This window comes from Larimichthys crocea, chromosome XX, assembly GCF_000972845.2.
Source record: "Larimichthys crocea isolate SSNF chromosome XX, L_crocea_2.0, whole genome shotgun sequence".
NCBI classification, from domain to species: Eukaryota; Metazoa; Chordata; class Actinopteri; family Sciaenidae; genus Larimichthys; species Larimichthys crocea.
Window position 1 is genome coordinate 3,949,152 of NC_040030.1, and position 20,785 is coordinate 3,969,936.

The window sequence follows — 20,785 nt, forward strand, 5'->3', positions numbered from 1 at the left end:
TGAGGGTGAATTTATATACAACTCACCTGTTCACATTATATTAAGACTTAAAGTTATGCAGGATTAAGAGCGTGGACGCTTTGATTGACGGGTAGGTGTCGTTAAAGGTGGCTCGTTTGAGCAACCAGGTGTCATTCACCCCATCTCCGGTCCACCTATGATCCACATCCAGAGCCAGCAGCTCTTCAGGAACCTGTGGCTATATTCTTTATATACTGTCAGTGGTTGGAGTGAGCAGAGAGGAGGATTACATGCTACATAAACGTATTTGATGATGGTGGATTTTAATATTTTGCTGCATTTTCATCACCATTTTTTTCAGTTTTGGCACAAAGTGAAGAAATCTGTCAGCGTTTGAAAGGAAAGGTGGCTGACATGAACCTTTCCCCCACATGTTTGATATTCTGTGTGATGATTAATTAGTTTGTTGCAGCTTGAATTACTTAAATTTGTTAAATATTGCTCAAAATTTGGACAGTGACAGGAAAAAGAAGCTGGAGTTTACAAGGAGCACCTGAAGGGAGCATTAACCATGCCCTTCCATCAGCTGGCTGAAATCTGACCTCTGTTTCATAATCAGAAAAATAAAATAGCAAAGTTTACTTATAAACCCTGTCATTCTTTAACTGGATGTGACGTAAAGAAAGGAAGGAAAATATATTTTATATGATTATTTTATGAACTAATGTCACTGAAACACCTCAGGACTGGAATATTCAGTCAGTTTTGGGGGAGTTATGATAATTAATTGCCTCTTTTTACATCAGTTTGTTCGCTATGGTGTAAAAAAAAACATAATTTTAATCTTTCCTTAAAAATCTCTGTGTTTAAACTTTTACCTAAGTGTTACAGTTATATTTCAGCCTACTTTGGTGCCATCTTGTGGGCAAATTTGGTGTTGTGCAACATTACACCTTTCCACCCAAAGTGAGGATATGTGTTATAAAAAGCCTTTTAATAAAACAGATTTGGTCAGTTTGTGATTTTCATATCAGAGTTTAAACGGCTCCTGTTGACGGTGGAGTCAGATCAGGCCTCTCCAGCCTGCCCACTCTGCAGGTCAAGTTTCAAAGTTTCCTTCTTCTTTCTAGGTTACATGAAACACAACAAATATTGACCGGGGGGCTGTGAGTCAATCAGTTCAGTGGATTTTAACCTTCAGTTTTTTTCAGCTCGTCTCTGTTTCTCCCCTGCAGAAGGATCTCATCTGTCTCCCAGCGTTGTGTGTGTGTTTTTTATTTTTTATTTTTACATATGTGTTTTTATATGTGTGTTTGAGCCCAAAGGCCTGGAAACATGAGGCGTCTGCTGCTGCTTCTTCTCGGGCTCCTGGTCCTCCAGCAGGGCCGCTGCTTTGAGTTTGTGATAGATGGAGAATGGGAGGAAGAGACGGTGAGTTAACGAACACAGACGAACTGTTTGTGCAACTTTTTATTCACACGATCGAGTTTAACCAACTTGTTCAGACTGATCAGGATCAAACTAGTTGTGATTTATAAATGTCAACAGCCAAAATGTAGATTTATATCCTAGATTCTGCTTCTCTTGGTGCTTATTTGATTTTTTTATGGGATTTTATAGGAGAACATTGAGAAAAACTCAATTCAAAGAGACAAAAACACTTTTTCTCATGCTGGAAACACTTTTTATGATCTTTTTTGTGTATACATACATTAAAACCTTTTTATAGCAGAAGTCATCTCAGTTTGTCTGACTACTCTGTGTGACTGCTCTGAATTGTTGCAAAACTGTTCAGATTTTATATCTTGCAAGGCAAATTATGCTTATAACAAACTTTCTCTTGCATGTATTAGTTTGTTTTTGACCTTCGACCTATTAAAACTAACTTGCAAACTAACAAACAAGTCATATTTTATCTCCGACATGTCTCTAAATGTGAGTTAAATCGTGACAAATAACTTTTTTTTTCTTGAATTGTCAGTCACATCTACAGGATCATCGGGAGAGACACAAGGTGAGATCTTCTTCTTCCAAACAAACATTTCATATTCACACACACGTCTGATTGTAAAATCCAGAGTACAAACTGTGGGTTCACTTCCCTCACTGATGTTGCAATCATGCATTCGTGGAATGCAACTTACTGATTGCACAAAAATCAACCAAACTGACTCGGATCCTGATTATAAACCCAGTTTGTGATTTATAATCTTCTCTCTGAGAGTTGATTAAGACTTGTGTGTGTGTTTCAGAGAGCGATATTGACCAGCGAGGAGCAGGATGACTTTGAGGTATGACTCTCCGCTTGTTGTTCGAAGCCTCTCCACTGTGACAGAGTTTAACCTTATCTAATAGTCAATATGCTGCTGTTTGAAGAGTTTCCCATGACTGACGGGTTATTGACTTTGTTCTTGTTAATGCTGTTCTTGTTAAAGAGTTTTCTGATTTAAATTTTACTCAGAGGACTCCATTGAGCAACCATACTTGATGCATGTGTCAGATCACAAGACCAGATCCAAAGAGATTTAACTGAGTTGTAATCAAGACTAAGACAATCCGCTGAACTGTGTAAATTCGACAACCCATCTTGATACCCAGATCTTCCTTATTTCAATTGTCTGCACACAGGCCATCCGTGGAGATGACATCACCGTCAAGAGCTACAAGGTGGAGAGCCGGATCACGTCCCGCTTCGCCCACACCACCGTCAGGAGTTCGGTGATCAACACGGGCTCCAAAGCCCAGAGCATCGGCTTCAACGTCCAGATCCCCAAACGTGCTTTTATCACCAACTTCACCATGTGAGCCCCACACGACCCAAACACTCTTCTTATAAACAGAGCTTCTTCTAGAGGTTTAATGTCACTTCTTTCATTGCAGGAATGTGAACGGGATAATATTCATAGGCTCCGTGAAGGAGAAGACGGTAGCCAGGAACCTGTACGCCCAGGCCAGAGCCAGAGGCAAGGCTGCAGGCATCGTGAGGTACTGGACCGGCCACTTGGATTTAAATCCTCTGTAGAACTCAGTATCGTCATACAAACTGAAATGTTTTTGCTTTGCAGGGCTAATTCCCAGGACATGGAGACCTTTAAGACAGAAGTCCATGTCCCTCCTGGCAGCAACATTGAGTTTGAGCTCCACTACCAGGAGATGATGCACAGGAAGCTGAATTTCTATGAGCACTCACTGTACCTGCAGCCTGGGAGGCTGGTGCCACAGTTCCAGGTAAGAATATCACAACTTACGGGTACTTTTGCACGCATGTATGTGTTCTTGCAATCGTTCCTAACGTGGTCTCTCTTCAGGTGGATGTGTACATCTTTGAACCAAAGGGCATTTCCATGGTAGATCTGCCGAACTCCCTCGGAGCGCAGTTTACAGAGTCAATCAAAGTGACAAAAACCAAAGACAAGGTAAGACTGGAAAACAGTTCCTCAGCCAAGGCTGGACAACTCTCTGTATTGTTCTTTTAATAATATCAAGGTGCACATAGCTGTTGGGATGATGGTGCCCTGATTGTTGGAGAGATCTGGAATCCTGTGCAGAAATATTAGAACTTATCACAACCACTAAGTTATGGATTCATATTCGTAAATCAAGCACAGATCTCCACCCACGAATAAATCATGTTGCAAAATTACGGTTGCAAAATTCTGGGAATTTTCAAAGTTGGAAACTTTCCATGAGAATTAACGGGAATTTAAAATATAGATATAAATATTGTTCAGTAAAATAATTCAAACTTGATGAAGTTCTCCTTACAAATAAATTTGCGGTGTCATATTTATATTTATGTTTGGCTATGATACATTTGGTTTAAATTACCCCCAATTTCCAGGTAATTCCCATAAAATTCCATAATTCCCATATAGTTTCCAATTTGTAATATTCCCAAAATCTCCAAGTTTAACTTCCCATGGAAAGTTTCCAGAAATTTACCTAAAAAACTTCCCACCACCAGTGCCAACCGCACAGTTAAATACAGTCGAACACATCTATTATGACAGTTTATAGTGAGATCCATTAAGCTGTGCCCGTAAGAATTAGGTCACCAATGATGGGAATATCACAAAACCTCCCCAACACACGTCACACGTATTGATTGGTATTTTTATATTTGATTGTTGCCACATAATCATCTCATCCTCTTTAATTCATGACCAAAATCTTCATCTTTTTGAGATATTATGAAACATAAAGAACTGAAAACCCCAATAATAATAACAATAATAGTAATAATTTCTGTGTCTGTCTGTTTGTATGATACACTATGGCTGTGTCCTCAGGCTCACATTGTCTTCAAGCCCAGCCTACAGCAGCAGAGAAAGTGTGAGAACTGCACAGGAAGCGCCATAGACGGCGTGTTTACTGTCAGATATGACGTGAACAGGGACAGCAATGCCGGGGAACTCCAGGTATCACACACCCTCATCCAAGTGTTCACTAATTAAATGTTTTTGAGACGATCCTTCAAGCCTTTGCCGTTTCTCTTCAGGTCTCCGATGGCCATTTTGTCCAGTTCTTCGCTCCTTCCAACCTCTCGCCTCTTTCTAAAAACATTGTGTTTGTCATTGATGTTAGTGGATCCATGTGGGGAGTAAAGATGAAGCAAGTAAGTTGTTTTTTGCACTTTGATCCCTCCAACAAATCCTCTGGCTCCCTGCTTATTCTTCACCCCTTCTTTGTGCCACCCTGTGGTCATTGTGCAGAATGCATTAAACTCCAAACTTCTCTGACAGACGGTGGAGGCCATGCAGGCTATTTTGGATGACCTGACCATAGACGATCACTTCAGCATCATTGACTTCAACCACAATGTGCGTTGCTGGAGCGAGGAGCTTGTCCCCGGCTCTTCTATTCAAATCGAAGACGCCAAGAGATACATCCAGAACATCAAACCCAACGGAGGTATGCGAGAACATGAGTCTTTGATCAAGTAGGAGGTTTTTTGATTGCTCTGAATACTTGTAAACATAAATATCTGTCCGGTAATTGACCCCAGGCACCAACATTAATGAGGCGCTGATGAGAGCAGTTCAGATGCTGATAAAAGCGGCAAATCAGGGGCTCATTGACCCTCGATCCGTCTCCATGATCATTCTGGTGTCTGATGGAGACCCTACTGTGGGTAAGACTGATCGACTCACCTGTAGTTAAAACAGTTTTGGATACAAAGCAGCTCTTCATCCATTGATACGCCGTGTTCCGTGATGTTGTGTAGGCGAGATCAAGCTGAGCACCATCCAGAAGAACGTGAAGCGGGTGATGAGGGAGGAGTTTTCTCTCTTCTCGCTGGGCATTGGCTTCGACGTGGACTACGACTTCTTGGAACGTATCGCCATGGAGAACAGGGGCATGGCTCAGAGGATCTATGCCAACCATGACGCCGCCGAGCAACTCCGGGTACAACAACTTTGAGGAAAACTTTTCCACTTGTCCTTACTCCCTCTAAACTTGACCAAACAAAACCTGAAACATCTTTGATTAAGCTACTTACTTACTTCTTCCTATCCCATTGCAGACATTTTACAGCCAGGTCTCCTCTCCTCTGCTGAGGAGGATCACCATCCAGTTCCCAGACGACTCTGTGTCTGATGTCACGCAGAACCGCTTTGACAAATACTTCAGCGGCTCCGAGCTGGTGGTGGCCGGGAAGGTGCTGCCGTCCAATAGCAACATCCTGACCAGCTACACCACCGCGTCTGCTGTGAGTATCATGAACACAACCATGCATTTACAACATGTCACTGCACCTGTGAGAACTTTCCAACATGGAGGTTTAGATCTGGCAGACCAAAACACTGTTATGATGCACAAATTTCAATATTTGGGTAAAATACAAGATAGTTTAATGTCTTCAAGTCACTGATTATTATTCAAAACTAGCAATCTGAGAGATTTAGAGTTGAAAATCACCTTTGAGTCTTTAAACACCACTGTCCTAATTCATGCACTTTGGCTGGTATTCCAACTGCAATGGAAAAACACACTCTCTAAAACTACGTCCCAGTTCTCCACCTCCATCGTTCTCTTGATTTTGGATTCACGTTGGTAGAGATATGAATCACATGAACGCACAATCAGAAGTTTAGTGTTCAAGCCCACGGTCGACGTGTCCTCTGTCCCATTCCCGTCTCGCAGTCCCGCATGGATATCACCCTGGAGACGGAGGCCGACACCGCGGAGTTGGACACGGAGCTGACTAAGCAGGAGCACTCGTTCCACGGTTTCGCCAGACAAATGTGGGCCTACATCACCATCAAACAGCTGATCTCTGAGAGGTGAGAGGCTTGAGAGTATACAGGGTGACTGAGAAGGTTTGTACGAAAATCTTGGGATGGGATACGGTAAGAAAGTTCAAAATGAATGCAAATAAATGAGCATGAAGTGTCTTTTTAAACTTCCAGTATTTGACCTCTGCAGTGTGGTTTTCTTTCAGGTCTCTGGCTCCAACAGCTGCCAAAAAGAGGAAGATCACCCAGCGGATCATGGCGCTGGCCGTGGAGCATCAGTTCGTCACTCCTCTCACGGCTCTGCTGGTGGAGAGCGAGGGCGGCACAGAGAGGCTGTTGGCCGACTCCCCGAAGGACCCAAAACATGGCTGCTGCTCAGGTGCCTGACAGGAGATGAACCTCATGTTTCGATGGTGTTTGGTTTGAATTTAAAGGACAGAAATAAGAAATAATGAACCTAATGTTCTGAATGACTAAATTGGGTTACCTTCTTACTACAGGAGTAGGAGGAGGAGGAGGAAGCCCCAATGGTATAGCTCCGGTCCGTGTTGTCTACCAGCCTCCACCCTGGGTTCAAATGACCACTACGCCACCCCCGAGTCAGGTGGAGAAGGGTCCGGAGGAGTGGGCCCTGCCTCAACAGGTTACCTTAGGTAAGACACACACGTACATACTTTACAATCATGAAAACTCTTCTAGCTGCAGTGTGAAACGTGAACAGGACTCAATGTGTAACAAGTTCAGTGTTTCTCACTCAGTGGATAACGACCCTCACTTCATCGTCCACCTGCCCAGAAGTAACATGGACGTCTGCTTCAACATCGACTCCAAACCCGGGAACATTCTGAACCTGGTGTCTGACAGTGGAACAGGTACTAGACTGTACTAAAGGTAGTAAAATATTAGAAGTGTTAAAAATACTGCTGCATTTTAAGGCGTTTGTTTAATTACGGTAAATGAACAAGACCCCAGCAGTTAATGAGGAAACCGGCAAAACCTGTTGAGGGTTTCAATTATAAAGCAAAAGTTCATTTCACATTTTGGGAAATAAACTTATTTGCTACCTACCAAACTATTAACCAACCAACCAACCAACCAACCAACAAACCAACCGACCAACCAACGGACTACCAACCAACCAACCATTAGTGTTTGTACCAAACTTACATCTTGGAAATATTTCTTGACAAACCACAGCCGGGTTCAGAGGCTGTGTGCGACTTCTTGAAGTTTGCCAGGTTTTATTGCCGGGACTCATGACCAAGACTTTCTAAAGTCTTCAGACACACCACTATATCCAAGTTTTATACTGTTTGTACACATAACCCCTGTAAGAAACCACAACTTGGTGGTTTATAAATGAGATATTAGATGTTAATTTAGTTTTTGAGATGCTGGTTGGGGGATTTTTGTTATATTTGGAAGGAGACAGGCCTCCTGTTTCAAGTCTTTAAGATAATCTAACCACCTCCTGGTTGTACCTGCATAATTAACGTAAACGTATAAACGAGGTATAAATCTTCTGATCTATCTCATGGCAAAAAAGTGCATTTCCCAAAATGAAGAACCCTCAGCTAAGCCTAACCCAACACTGACTTTCTACACTTTGCACATTCTGAACTTCACTTGACAAATCTGTCACTTGATATTCAGACTGTCCAAATAAAGTATGACCTCATATTTGAAGGGTCATGTTCTACTCCCTCCTGTCTCAAAGGTCTGGTGGTGAACGGTCAGTTGATTGGCTCTAAGAAGATGCACAAAAACAAACTGAACACATACTTCGGCACCATCTCGATCTACTACCAGCCGGATGGAGTCAGCGTGACCGTCAGCACTGAGAGCATCATCATGACCGACGGCAGGAACAACCACTCCTTCACCTGGGGGTCAACGGCTGAGATCACACAGGACGGGTAACCGCCACGCCGTTAATTATAACGTCTGCCTTGCTTGCACTGACGTCAGGGTCATTTTAACCTCACGTTGTCATGTTTCTGTGTTTCAGTATGAGGATTTCCATCAGGAAGAACTCTCACGTGTCCGTCATAATAAATGATAACATTCAGGTGATGGTGCTGCTTCACCGCGTGTGGAAGAAACACCCAGTCAGCGTTGACTTCCTCGGCATCTACATGGCCGACAACAACCAGTACTCCCCTCTGGTCCACGGACTCATAGGTACTCTCTAATCTGCTCAGCAACCTCACGAGCTTTGGTACAACTACAGAGTTTATAGTCAGATCTCGAGTCTCAGAGTGTAGAAAAACACGGATAGAATCACAGTTACTGAACCTAGAAAATCAAAATCTCAATTAACACACATTTGAAAAGGTCAAATTACGTATTGAGATCATCACTAATGGTTAAAAAAGTTCAGACTTTATATTTCAAGACAGTATTCTTTAAACCAACGTCAATGTAGTTTAATTTTTGGAGTCGGCATCTAGTGGCCATTAGCGGTAATGCATGTTAAAATCATAAGAATTATTACTTTTTTTGCTCTCCAAAAATGGAGAATAAGAAACATTTATCAAGAAACTTACTCCACTTACATCAAAGTGTCAGAGTAGTAACCTTTAGGAGCAACTGATCAGCCAATCAGACACAAGGATTTACCCTTCTTGGTGGCATTAAGTGTCATTTGGCCATTAAATGTTTAGGTTTAAAGGTTTAATTGACCCCAAACATGGATCTTATTTCAGTGCCCAACTTTTAAGACTTAACCAGCTTCAGAAGCAATTAACGTGAAATAGCAGTTGTTCAGCAAACTGGAGTTTGAGTGTTTAATATTTTGAAATATGACGATTGTCTGACCTTCAAGTTTACAGTTCTCATGTAAATCGCCTTCGTTAGAGTGTGGAAGTTGCTCGTTTAACCAGGATTTGAGTGATAGTTGATGTTTTTTCCCTGGAAACTATCCGCTGAAATAGTTTTACGATGACCATTTATTCAAAACTAACCCACATTGTAACCCCACACTGAATCCACTGAAGTGTTTGAACCTGAAAATGTGTGTGTGACCTCCCTCAGGTCAGTTTTCCAGAGAGCCTGATGTGAGAGTGTACGATGTCCACGAAGGAGTCGACCCTCTGAAGAAGCAGGCCACCATGGAGGTGAAGGGCAACATGCTGCAGGTCACCAGGTACGTCTCGGTAGATATGAAACTGATTTCTAAACACACCTGTTTCTTATTAAAACTGTGTTTGTGTGTGTGTGTTTTAGGGGCTGGCAGAAGGACTACAGGCACGATAAGAAGCGCGGCTCAAACGTCTACTGCTGGTTCATACACAACAGCGGGAAGGGCTTCATCGACGGCCACTACACCGACTACATCGTCCCGAACCTTAACAGCTTCCTCCGGATGCTCTGAGCAGCCGGAGAGGCGTTCAAGTACCCTGTGCTGCTATTAAACCTCCCCTGCGTCAGTACAGTTGTAAAGAGGTGAAGACGTGTACGAGATGTCGACACTTCTTGATTATTAAGATTATTATTTAGACGCCAGAAGTCACATTTGCTGAATTTATTTGGAGAAAATTGTTCAACTTGTACATCAATACAAAATAAAACCCAAAAACAAATCGAATACATTGTTCTCTGTGACAGCACACTGGCGTTGCATTGTGTGATATATCTGTGTATGTATATATGTACAGGTGAATCCTGGGAAAGTAACTCTGACACAGTAGAGTCCCTCAGCCTGAGCGGGCGCCTGAGGTTAAAGGTTGTTGGTTCAGGCCAGTTTTGAGAAATCCTCATAGGCGATGTCGACTCTCTTCCCCTTCTGCTGACCCTGAAGACGACAAAGGAAGACACTTTAATGAGACATTACACCCTCAGAGTCATAGTATTTCTATTTATTTATGAAATTTTGGTGAATACAGTTTATTTAGCTCAACCACCACTGATTTAGACTCAGAGATTAAAGGGTAGGTTCGCCTAAATTACCTAAAAACACGTTTTAGGCATCGATCTGTGCACGTAGTTTATGTTTATCGGCTCTGGTTGTGTTTATGTTGGAGTGTGTCCGTGAGAGATTTTTACTTTTAGGGACTTTTAGTTGGGAAAAAAGTTATTTAAAAGAAAGGACTGTTGTGCATTATTCAAACCAGACGGGGAAACTGATTTTATTTGAGGTTCTAAAAGTTCCAATGACAGAGAGTTTTACATTAAAACCCATTGACTGTGTATACAGATGGACTGCATGACAGTATGACGATCGCCCCCTGGTGGCTGGCTGCAGTAAAGGTCATAAACCCTGCTGCCTCCATGTAAACAAAGTACAAATAAATTTTGATTTATAAGACGGTTTCTGTAATTTTAGGTTGTTCTTATCATACTGATGTTTATTCAAGAGCTTGGTTGGTTTTAGATGATTGACAGCTGAGATCTGGGGGGTAGGACCTCGATTTTGTGGCTCCAACTGTGATCACTACTGCAGGAAAAACTCTGGCTCCAACTGACGTCACTCGACAGAGGCCGTAACCTGGGATATTTTGGCTTGATTTTCAAACAGTGGGTACAAAAGTAGAGACCCGTCATCCGTCTTTATACGCGAAGAAGAAACCAAAACTATCTGCACAGCGAGATATCTCTGATAGAGAGTTATATAGTTTTCAATCAACGGCCAGCAGCCAGAAAACATATTTAATATTCAGTTTACAGATGTACATGTACTCACAGAGTCGAGTGTGAGTGTCGCGGTGAAGTTTTTCACGTCTATTCCCTCCAGCACAGCCTCCGTGTCTCTGTACGGACCGTTCAGGATCAGAACACGTTTACCTGCAGGACGTTTGACAAGAAGACGCTGAGGAGGATGGTAGAGAAAAAGCCCAGCGGAGGTACGAGATGTTTCCACCTCAGGTCATTAGAGGGTTCTGGAGGTTTACCTGGTGCAGGTATCACCGTCTCCACGTGGGTCTGATCCAGTTTCAGTTTGTCTCCGGAGTCGACCATCTTCACCACCGCTCCGTATTTATCCTTCACCTCCTACAACATTAAAAAATAACGGATCCACAGACGTTAGTGATGCACGATCTTCTCCGCACACAAACATCTCACTCTCATCCAAAGAGCGGCGTTACCGTGACGAGCGCCTTCTTCTTGTAGTACTTCTCTCCCAGCCTCTTGGTGACGACTTTGACCACGATGTTGGGCTGCAGCCAGTAATCCGTCCTGACGGCGTCCTGCTTCTTCTTCTTCTTCTCCTCCATCTGAACAACAAAAAAAACAAACACCACAGCTCCTTTCAGCTGGAACAAATACAAACTCACACTGAGGAAGAAGAAGAAACATCTCCTCTACCTCGATGATCTCCTCCAGAGCGGATTTCTTCTTCTTCTCCGACCTGGAGTCTGAACCGGACGGCGTGTCTTTCCTCTTGGTGGATGATGAGGATGATGATGATGATGATGCTGCTGCTGCTTTGAGAGCACTAGCACCCAGCGCTGAACTACAAGGAGACACAAACAGTGTCAGACAAAATAATCCAATTACACCTGATGATAATTAGGAAGCGAAATGAGACTTCCGTACCTCGATTTGGACGGACCGGCTACACACGAGGAGGCGCTCAGGTTGAATGCAACTGCAGGAAAACACGAGGGCGAGTCAGAGAACACGCAGAGGAAATTCAAACTGTAATTTAAGTTTTATTTATTTACCTTTTTCCTCTTCGCTCTCTCGTTTCAGCTCTGTGTAAACTGGAGTTTCCTGTAGGATTAAATACAAAATATTTTACATTTTGATCTTCACCGAGCTGAAGCTGAAGTCCGTCCCTCCCACCCGATACTCACGTCCGTCTCCTTGCTGTCCCGTCCTCTGCGGACCTGCTCCTCGATGAACTTGGCGCTCCTCTCCTCGTCGTCCAGCTCCTGCTTCTTCTTCCTCGCCTGCTCCTCTTGGCGGCGGATGGTCTCCGGGTCGCGGTCGATGTACTGGACGTACCAGCCTTTGGGAGTCTCGTCGACTTTACAGAAACCTGGCAGCGACATTCAGAAAATGATTAATCACTGTTGATGCTACGCTGACCTGTAATCAGTCAACTCGAACTCCCTGTGATTTACAGAGTTTCCTGATGGACAGTGAAGTAAACTGTAGCTGCTGTTAGCTCAGTTTGTTAGCCGGGCTGTGAGCTTAGAGCATTGTGGACCACTGGGGAGAAGAAGAAGAGGAGGTTTACAAGAAATGCTGACGGGAAGTGGAGCCGATGTCGTGCCAGAACAGGAGCTGGGGGAAGTGGACAATGTAACAGCAACCTCTATGGACATAATGGCAGAGGAGAGGAGACTGAAGAGGACGTAAGAAGAAGAGTAAATCTGGGACTGACTCTGACCACTAACTCTGTGATTTACAGAGTTTCCTGATGGACAGTGAAGTAAACTGTAGCTGCTGTTAGCTCAGTTTGTTAGCCGGGCTGTGAGCTTAAACCATTGTGGACCAGCGGGAAGAAGGAGAGGAGGTTTACAAGAAATGCTGGCGGGAAGCGGAGCCGGTGTCGTGCCAGAACAGGAGCTGGGGCAAGTGGACAATGTAACAGCAGCCTCTATGGACATAATGGCAGAGGAGAGGAGACTGAAGAGGACGTTGACGGAGGAAGCTAAGAAGAAAGTGAGTGAGGAAGAAGAGTAAATCTGGGACTGACTCTGACCACTAACTCTGCGATTTACAGAGTTTCCTGATGGACAGTGAAGTAAACTGCTGCCGACTGTAGCTGCTGTTAGCTTTGTTTGTTAGCCGGGCTGTGAGCTTAGAGCATTGTGGACCACCGGGAAGAAGGAGAGGAGGTTTACAAGAAATGCTGATGGGGAGCGGAGCCGGTGTCGTGCCAGAACAGGAGCTGGGGCAAGTGGACAATGTAACAGCAGCCCTTTATGGACATAATGGCAGAGGAGAGGAGACTGAAGAGGACGTAAGAAGAGAGTGAGCGAGCAAGAAGAGTAAATCTGGGACTGACTCTGACCACCAACTCTGTGATTTACAGAGTTTCCTGAAGGACAGTGAAGTAAACTGCTGCCGACTGTAGCTGCTGTTAGCTCAGTTTGTTAGCCGGGCTGTGAGCTTAGAGCATTTTGGACCACCGGGAAGAAGGAGAAGAGGAGGTTTACAAGAAATGCTGACAGGAAGTGGAGCCAATGTCGTGCCAGAACAGGAGCTGGGCAAGTGGACAAAGTAACAGCAGCCCTCTATGGACATAATGGCAGAGGATAGGACTGAAGAGGACGTAAGAAGAGAGTGAGCGAGCAAGAAGAGTCTGACCACTAACTCTGCGATTAACAGAGTTTCCTGATGGACAGTGAAGTAAACGTAGCTGCTGTTAGCTCAGTTTGTTAGCCGGACCGCCCAGACTGTGATAGAGAAGAGGAGGTTTTTTCAGAGCCAGTGTTGTGCTAGAACAGGAGCTGGACAAGCTGCAGTTCACCTTCTCTGCCGAGCCACTTGGTGAAGTCGGTGAGCGTCTCCCACTGCGTGGAGTTCATGTGGACGTGCTCTCTGTCGCTGATGTACTCGTTGTAGACGATGTTGTTGTGCACTCGTTTGGTCCCTGCAAACAAAAACAAACAAACAAACAAACAGTCAGGCGGCTGACAGTAAACAGCTGTCGTCGTGGAGACACATCTGGATGATCCGGACTCACCGAATCGTCTCCTGAGCAGCTCCAGGAAGTCGCTTTTGAACTCGCTGGAGGACACAAACACATGAATGAATGAACGAACACTCACATGTGACATCAACATGATTTTTAACCCAAACACTCACTCAGAGAAGTAGTCCATGAACTTGTTGGGGTCCTCTGAGGCCAGCAGCAGCTGTCTCTGGTGGGACTCGGACATGCAGTGACATTTGAAGCCGTTCTAGACAGAGAAGACAAATAAAAAGTGAAAACAACAACAACAAGGAGGGAAAAACAGCAAATAAACCGGATTTCATGAACGCCTCACCTCGTCTCGGCATTGTTTCTGACACATCTGACAATACCACCTTAACTTCTGCAGCCCTTTGGACTTGATCCGGTTCGCGATCGCCTTCGGGGACAGAAAATCCGCTTTTCCCATCCTGACGGACAACAGACACGAAACAAACTCAGACTTTTTGTTTCTCAGTCACAGGTGAAGTCTGTGCGCGAGCAGCTTCCGCGTGTCATAATCCCGCGAGAAAGACCTAAAACACGCGGGGACTCGAGCTGCGTTCAGGGACGCGTTGTAAGTATCGGAACAAACATTTTATGAAGTAGGGACGCGTTGTAAGTATCGGAACAAACATTTTATGAAGTTACATTTGATTAAATTAGTGGAATATAATGTATTTATCTTCAGTTTGTGGCTCCTGTGTGATTGAGATATTTAACATATTTTTTTGACTTTGCATTTTTTATTTTATAAATAATAATCATACTTTTTTAAAATTATTTTGTGAACCAGAATCAGAATAGTTCAAATAGTCTAATCTATCTTTTTCTATAAATATGGTCTCCCCTAAGTTCATGCAGTAGTATCAGAATCACGTATACTTCACCATACTCTATTATAGTATAGTAATATACTAAGATTACTATTAGTAATATACTAGATATAATATATCTTACAATATACAGTGTATAGATTTAATACATATTTTTATATTCTATTTTAGTATATTATTATTATATATATATTTTATTTTATATATTATTATATATTAATACCTATTTTTATATTCTATTTTAGTAGACTATTTAGTATATTTATTCTATTTATTTTTTTACTTAATGTTTATTCTGCGCCAACTACACCAAGTCAAATTCTTTGTAAGTGCAAACCTACTTAAATAAACTTGATTCTGATATTTTAATATATGTGTGTAGACAAAATAAAAAATCTAAAAGCAAACAACTCTATCAGCGAAGTTACACAAAATAAATATGGTACATGAGGAAATACTTAAAAAATGGAAATGGAAATTTTTTTATTTTTAATGAATCTGCGTCTAAAACTTTAAATGTCGAAACACTGGAGATAGCCTGTGTCACGTCTGGCTGCCATCTTGGCATCAGAATAAGTTAAAAATCTTCCTCACTTTGATTCCCGGGATCCTCTGTGATACAGGTGGACAGGTGAGTGTTTGAAGATTCTGGACAAACCTTCAGAGCTACGGTAAGTGTTTTAAAACTTTGCAAAGTGGGCTTGTTTTTATTCTCAGGTAAAACAGGTGTGTGTACACGTGTGACTAAAAATGGTTTTCAGAGTAAAAGTAGCGACACAGCGACATTTCGTGTCTCATGAGATGGCAGAGATATGTTAAGGCTGACAGAATATTAAACTTGGAGCATGAGTAGGAAAAATCCAGAGTTTACATAGTTTACATCGAAAAAATGGGACGATTAGTTGGTAAAAACGGCGATTTTGGATAATTTACATGAATAATAGAGTGAAATGTAACATGTTTTTAATGAGTTTATTTATTTATAAGAAGAAATATACAAAGAATTATTTTTCCCCTCCAAACTTTATTACAAGAACAAACAAACAAATAAAGAATTCAGTCATACTAGTTCAAAATGTACAATACTAACACAGCACCAGCATAGTTACATGATAGTTTAATAAGGATCAAAAGGGAAAAGCAAACATAAAACAAAGCAAACATTTTTTATTAGTAATTAACTTAAGAGACTTAAAATAATAATCAACTTCAATCAAAAACAGCTTAAAGGATGGTGATGAATCTTGAAATTTACATTTATGGATGTGATATTTCCCTAATAATAAAATATAGAGGTTGACAATAATACATAAACTGGAACACGGCCAGGATGATGGTAGCGGTAAGTACATGAATAACCGCCAGGAGCCTTAACCTGAAAGAACTTGGAGAATGGGATGGGGAAGACAGCCGGTGCAATCCCCCAAACACAGCACCCCCAGCCATGGAGAGGAGAAACATATGCATGACACGCCCATGCACACTTCCACGCTAATGCGTCGTTTATACTACACAGGCTTGCTGACAGGATGAAGATAATACATGCCACAAAGGCTGGCACACCTTCAACAGCCTGGAGCTGTAGCCATGTACCTGCCCTCTCCCGGCCTTGCTTTAGACAGGTCACCTCCCCCATGTAGGCTATGTTGCCAGGCAGATAAACGGTGGCGGTGAGCGATAGCTGCGCATTTCGCCATAGAGATTATGGTCCCTGAATGAAATAAAGTGGGAGAGGACAGAGGCAAGAGAGGCAGAAAGGGCGGCCGAGCGCGATAGGTGATGGGGAAATGGTCCCGGACACTGGGGTTCGGGCCTGAAGGCCGAACTGCTCCACCAGCAAGCAAACAGTAAGGTGCAGGCAAAGCGGAACGCCCATCAGAAATGCACAGTCACTCATGGCCCAGTGGGGCACCTCCAGCCCGTGGTGCTGTGACACTGAACGCACGCAGCTGAACAGCAGGGCAGCTACACGCACCAGAGAAGCTGGGAGTGGGAACACGATCAGTGGCATGATGGGGATCGGCAAGTCAAGTCAGGAGTTGAAAGTTCTGCAGGCCCAGCGAGGGTTAAGATGAGTCTCTACGCTGAATGTTGGATCATGTGGCGGGTCGTGTCGATCTTTTGTCATATATTTCTGCAGAAAGAACAACAAAAGAAGAGAGAATCAGAAATAAAACTGCAGCGAGAGACGCAAAATGCAAGAAGGTTAGTACTGTAGAAGTCAAACTGGCGTGATGCTTTATTTCGTAAAGAGAATGGATTGATCAACGTATCCTATAAATGTCACAGCTCTAACTTAATGATGCTCCTTTAAATCTGAAAAAAAGCGCAGTTGTCCACTGTCCATTTAATTTCAAATAATACTACAAGAATAATATTTCAGACGTTTCCTCTATGGGCTTTATTAAAGCCTAATTTACAAGTGGGAAAACTGCAACAACGATGCTGATAAAAATGATTATTAATAGGGTTGGTTATCCCAGATGACATTCTGGGCTTAAACTAGAATTGGTGTAAAGTCTGTGGAATGTGTTGAAGAACACGTGGCTTGCTGTTCAAGCTGTGCCTGTGCAGGGTATGGAGGGCACAGGAAGGAGTGGACTTTTTCTGCTTGGAATGTTGAAGGAGCTGAAAGTCCCTCCACACTTTGAATATCGATGCACTCTAAAGGGTCCAAACGGATGGTTTATTTTTATTTCAGTTCCAGTCAATTTTATTCATGCATCACACAAAACAACAAATCACAATTGGGGATCTGGACTTTGACGATCTGTAAGAAAACGACATCCCTAGGACCCATAAAACACAGGATTACTGAGCGAAGTCCCTTTCCCAAGTTCAGTATTTACCAGAAGGGTAAACAGGCCTGAAGTTGTATACTGCAGAACGTCTGTAAGCTTAAGTCCCATATTCTTGTTCTAGGAGGACCAGCTTTGCTGTTTTCACACTCCGACAGTTTGATCTCCTGTGATTAGAAGAACATCTGTGTTTTAAGATAGAACGAGCAGCATGAGAGTAAAGGGTGTGTCCATATAGTTAGAGGTGGTATCACAGCACAGACGCTCTAACAACGTTTACGACAAAAAAGCAGATGGGGAAAACCTCCTGAAAAATTTGGAAGAGTTTTGTCTCCACCGATGAACATACAAATGCAAGTAAACTGATAAGCGGGTGTGCTGTAGATGCGATGCTGTGAATACAGGCCAGAAGCCTGTCTGTGACATGCTGCCCTCTCTAAAACAGAACGCCGTGCATCGTCCATGCATGCTGCAAATCGACATCCCTGTAAAATTGGTGAACTTCGTGTGCCCATTTACAGCCTATAGCCATTCGCACAATGTGCCACACTTCCTGTTCGGCGTGATGAGAGTAAATACACCAGGAAGCAACTATGGCACGTCCCACGGAACCAGCAGCAACCAAATGAGACGAATCACATTGTCAGGACAGACACGCAATCAAGAGGTAAGAGTTAGAATGCACCCGGGCTCGTGTGTGTCCTAAACATCCTGCTTGTGCGTGTCGTCCACTGCAGTGTTGGTTAGTGGTCTGAGCTAAAGAAATGGAGAAACCCAAACCTGTTGAAGAGGAAGACACAGAGAAGCTGTGGTTGTGGTGTGGTAACCCTGCTGCTGACAGAACCAGTTTGGTTTGGTCTTTAGGGTTGATATCATGCATACCATGCATGCCAGCCAACAGTTGGCCCTAATATAAACAAACCTGGGGATCTAAGTGTGTCCCACTGCATAGGATGTTAAGGTTGATCCATTCACACTGGAGCTGAGAAGCTTCTTTAAAACTAACCACACACCTAAAAAAAAAAACTTTTCGACATTCCTCTTATTACCTATTTTTAGAGTATAGCAAACACTTTAGCGGTTTTACATCAAAGCAGAGGACAATACATCATGTTTTAAATGTATATTCCTGCCAAACACACATCGATAAGTGGACATATTACGTGAGTGATGAAGAATTTTTCCGTCCAAATAAGCGGACATACGCGCCCGCGCCATCCCTTCTTTCTCACGGCCCAATAGTAGCCATTGTAAACTCTACCTGCTCTAACGTTGGCATAAAACTTTCTGAGAACAATAAAAAAACACAAGTACGTAGATTGAATTACGATTTCTATCCTCGGTTATCTTCATTTTTGTTAGAAGCAAGAAAAGTCTCAGGAACGCCCGTGCGTATTTGCGACAGCATCCCCCTCCCTTCGCTCTCATCCTCCAATACCTCCATAGGAGAAGCCGTGCATCCCACGCCCCGCACAGGACCATAGTTGGTAACGTGTTGGTTGAAACTCCCCACCCCCCCCACCCACCTCTCCTGGCCCTCAGTAGGTCATCTTAATTCCCTCTTCTGGAGTGTTTTCCCAGTGCGTCATTTAGATACCGGAGTCGGTGTCGACTCACTCTGTCTGGATTGACTTGCGCCTCTGTTGAGACCCAAACAGTGGAGGGTGGAATTAGGTGGAGTGTGAAAGAGAGTAAAGATCTACTAACATGTTTTTTCCTTAAATATGCAAATGAAATGTGCATGCTTGAGGCGCACATGCAGCTGCGCACATTTTCAGTGATTCAAAAATACATAAAACGTACTGAAAATGAACTAATCACAGTAAATAATCAACTAACTCAATTTTTGTGGGGGTGTTGCATGATATGCTGCCTGTAATGTGCCTGAAATGTTAGTGCAGAAGAGATAAGTGTATCTGGACCCTATAACCTCATGTTTTTGGTCTACTTGTAGGAAAGTGTGTTTCATGCAAAATATAATCGAGGTTAGCTTTGAGTCTTCTGGCAACACCAAGACAAAGAGAGAGGAGAACTGGATTTTTTTTACCATTGTAGGACTTTTTGAGGTTAACTGGAACATTTCAGTCTAACATGCAGATTTAGTTAAAGTAAAACCAAACTTCTGATAAGTTGGTCCCTCGCTATTACGGGTTCACTTTCGCGGACTTGTGTTTCGCAGACTTTTTTTAGTGTAATTTTGCATGCTTTTTTTTTACAGCGTACTGTATCAGTATGAACGCGCATTGTGTTCTGCGATCCTAATTGGCTATAGGGAGACGCTACAAAAATGCGTGTACTTCGGTTGAATTAGGGGTCCCCAAAAAAAAGCTAGAACACGGCCCTCGGCTCCATGACAGGCCCTGCAGTGACTCACACATCTGACGAAGGCAGGGTAACAACGACAGACGCACCAGATCAAGATTTTGACACACTTCTGGGAATATGCCACCCATCTTCAGACCACTTTATACCAACACATAATTTAAACATAATTGTAAAAAATCTCGGGGTAAAAGTGGACGCTTGACCTGCCGTTTTGCAGCTCTTCTCATTGGCTTTTGACACCATGTACATGTGTTGATTTACGATTACATGCAGATTTTTACTTATACTTTATTTATTTTAGTATCATCCTTGTGCGGGTGTGTGCTTTTTATTCATTTTAATTTGATTTATTAGTTTTTCTTTTAATTCTATTGTCTGCTTCAGTTTTATTGTGTTTCTATTGTGCTATTCATTGTGTTTTATCTTGTTTATCTTGAATGCGTCTCCACGAGTCGTGAGTTGGGCCCCCCTGAATTAGGGGGTCCCCAAAAAAGCTAGAACGGCCCTGGCTCCATGACAGGCCGGAGTACTCACACAGTCTGACAGACAGCGGGATAACACACAGAGCACATATTTTACAACTGGGATTTTTATACATATATACCAAGGCAACAACTGTGTGTGCAACAAGCCTTTGAGTCTTCGGCACACCACGACAAGAAAAGAGAGAGAGCGGATTTTTTTTTGTACCATTGTGACTTGGTTTTTGAGGTTAACTGAAAATTTAAAGGCTAAATGCATCTGTAAGTTTAAGTAAAACCACACTTCTGGGATACAGTTGGTCCCGTTGCTATTACGCGGTTCACTTTTCGCGGACTTGCTTGTTTCGCAATTTTTTAAGTGTAATTGTGCATGCTTTTTTTTTTACAGCGTACTGTACATATGACGCGCATGTGTGCTGCATCCTAAAGTGCTACGGGGTACTGTACAAAATGCGTGTACTCGTTTTTGGAATTAGGGGGTCCCCAAAAAAGCGTAAACCGGCCCTTGCTCATGACAGGCCCT

General features: G+C 43.0%; 2 protein-coding genes and 1 pseudogene across 2 annotated transcripts; 2 read left to right on the top strand and 1 right to left on the bottom strand.

Annotated features, from left to right (window-relative positions):
• Positions 1-1,107: 1,107 nt before the first annotated feature.
• Positions 1,108-9,783, top strand: itih2 (inter-alpha-trypsin inhibitor heavy chain 2). Its single transcript, XM_010729515.3, has 21 exons — positions 1,108-1,392; positions 1,943-1,975; positions 2,214-2,252; positions 2,590-2,762; positions 2,842-2,946; positions 3,027-3,189; positions 3,270-3,377; positions 4,251-4,379; positions 4,460-4,576; positions 4,704-4,872; positions 4,967-5,092; positions 5,186-5,367; positions 5,486-5,671; positions 6,106-6,245; positions 6,404-6,576; positions 6,698-6,850; positions 6,956-7,069; positions 7,915-8,113; positions 8,206-8,378; positions 9,231-9,342; positions 9,423-9,783. Exons 1-21 carry the CDS (start codon positions 1,297-1,299, stop codon positions 9,568-9,570), a joined length of 2,838 nt encoding a protein of 945 aa, XP_010727817.3. The 5' UTR covers positions 1,108-1,296; the 3' UTR covers positions 9,571-9,783.
• kin (Kin17 DNA and RNA binding protein) lies at positions 9,706-14,359 on the bottom strand. Its single transcript, XM_019265535.2, has 12 exons — positions 14,138-14,359; positions 13,956-14,050; positions 13,834-13,877; positions 13,618-13,740; positions 11,993-12,177; positions 11,861-11,909; positions 11,733-11,784; positions 11,502-11,649; positions 11,282-11,410; positions 11,087-11,186; positions 10,879-10,979; positions 9,706-9,990 (listed from the first exon to the last, which is right to left on the bottom strand). Exons 1-12 carry the CDS (start codon positions 14,249-14,251, stop codon positions 9,931-9,933), a joined length of 1,200 nt encoding a protein of 399 aa, XP_019121080.2. The 5' UTR covers positions 14,252-14,359; the 3' UTR covers positions 9,706-9,930.
• An 858-nt stretch (positions 14,360-15,217) lies between these two features.
• The window catches only part of LOC113744097 (ATP synthase subunit gamma, mitochondrial-like), a 10,060-nt pseudogene continuing 4,492 nt past the window's right edge, over positions 15,218-20,785 (top strand).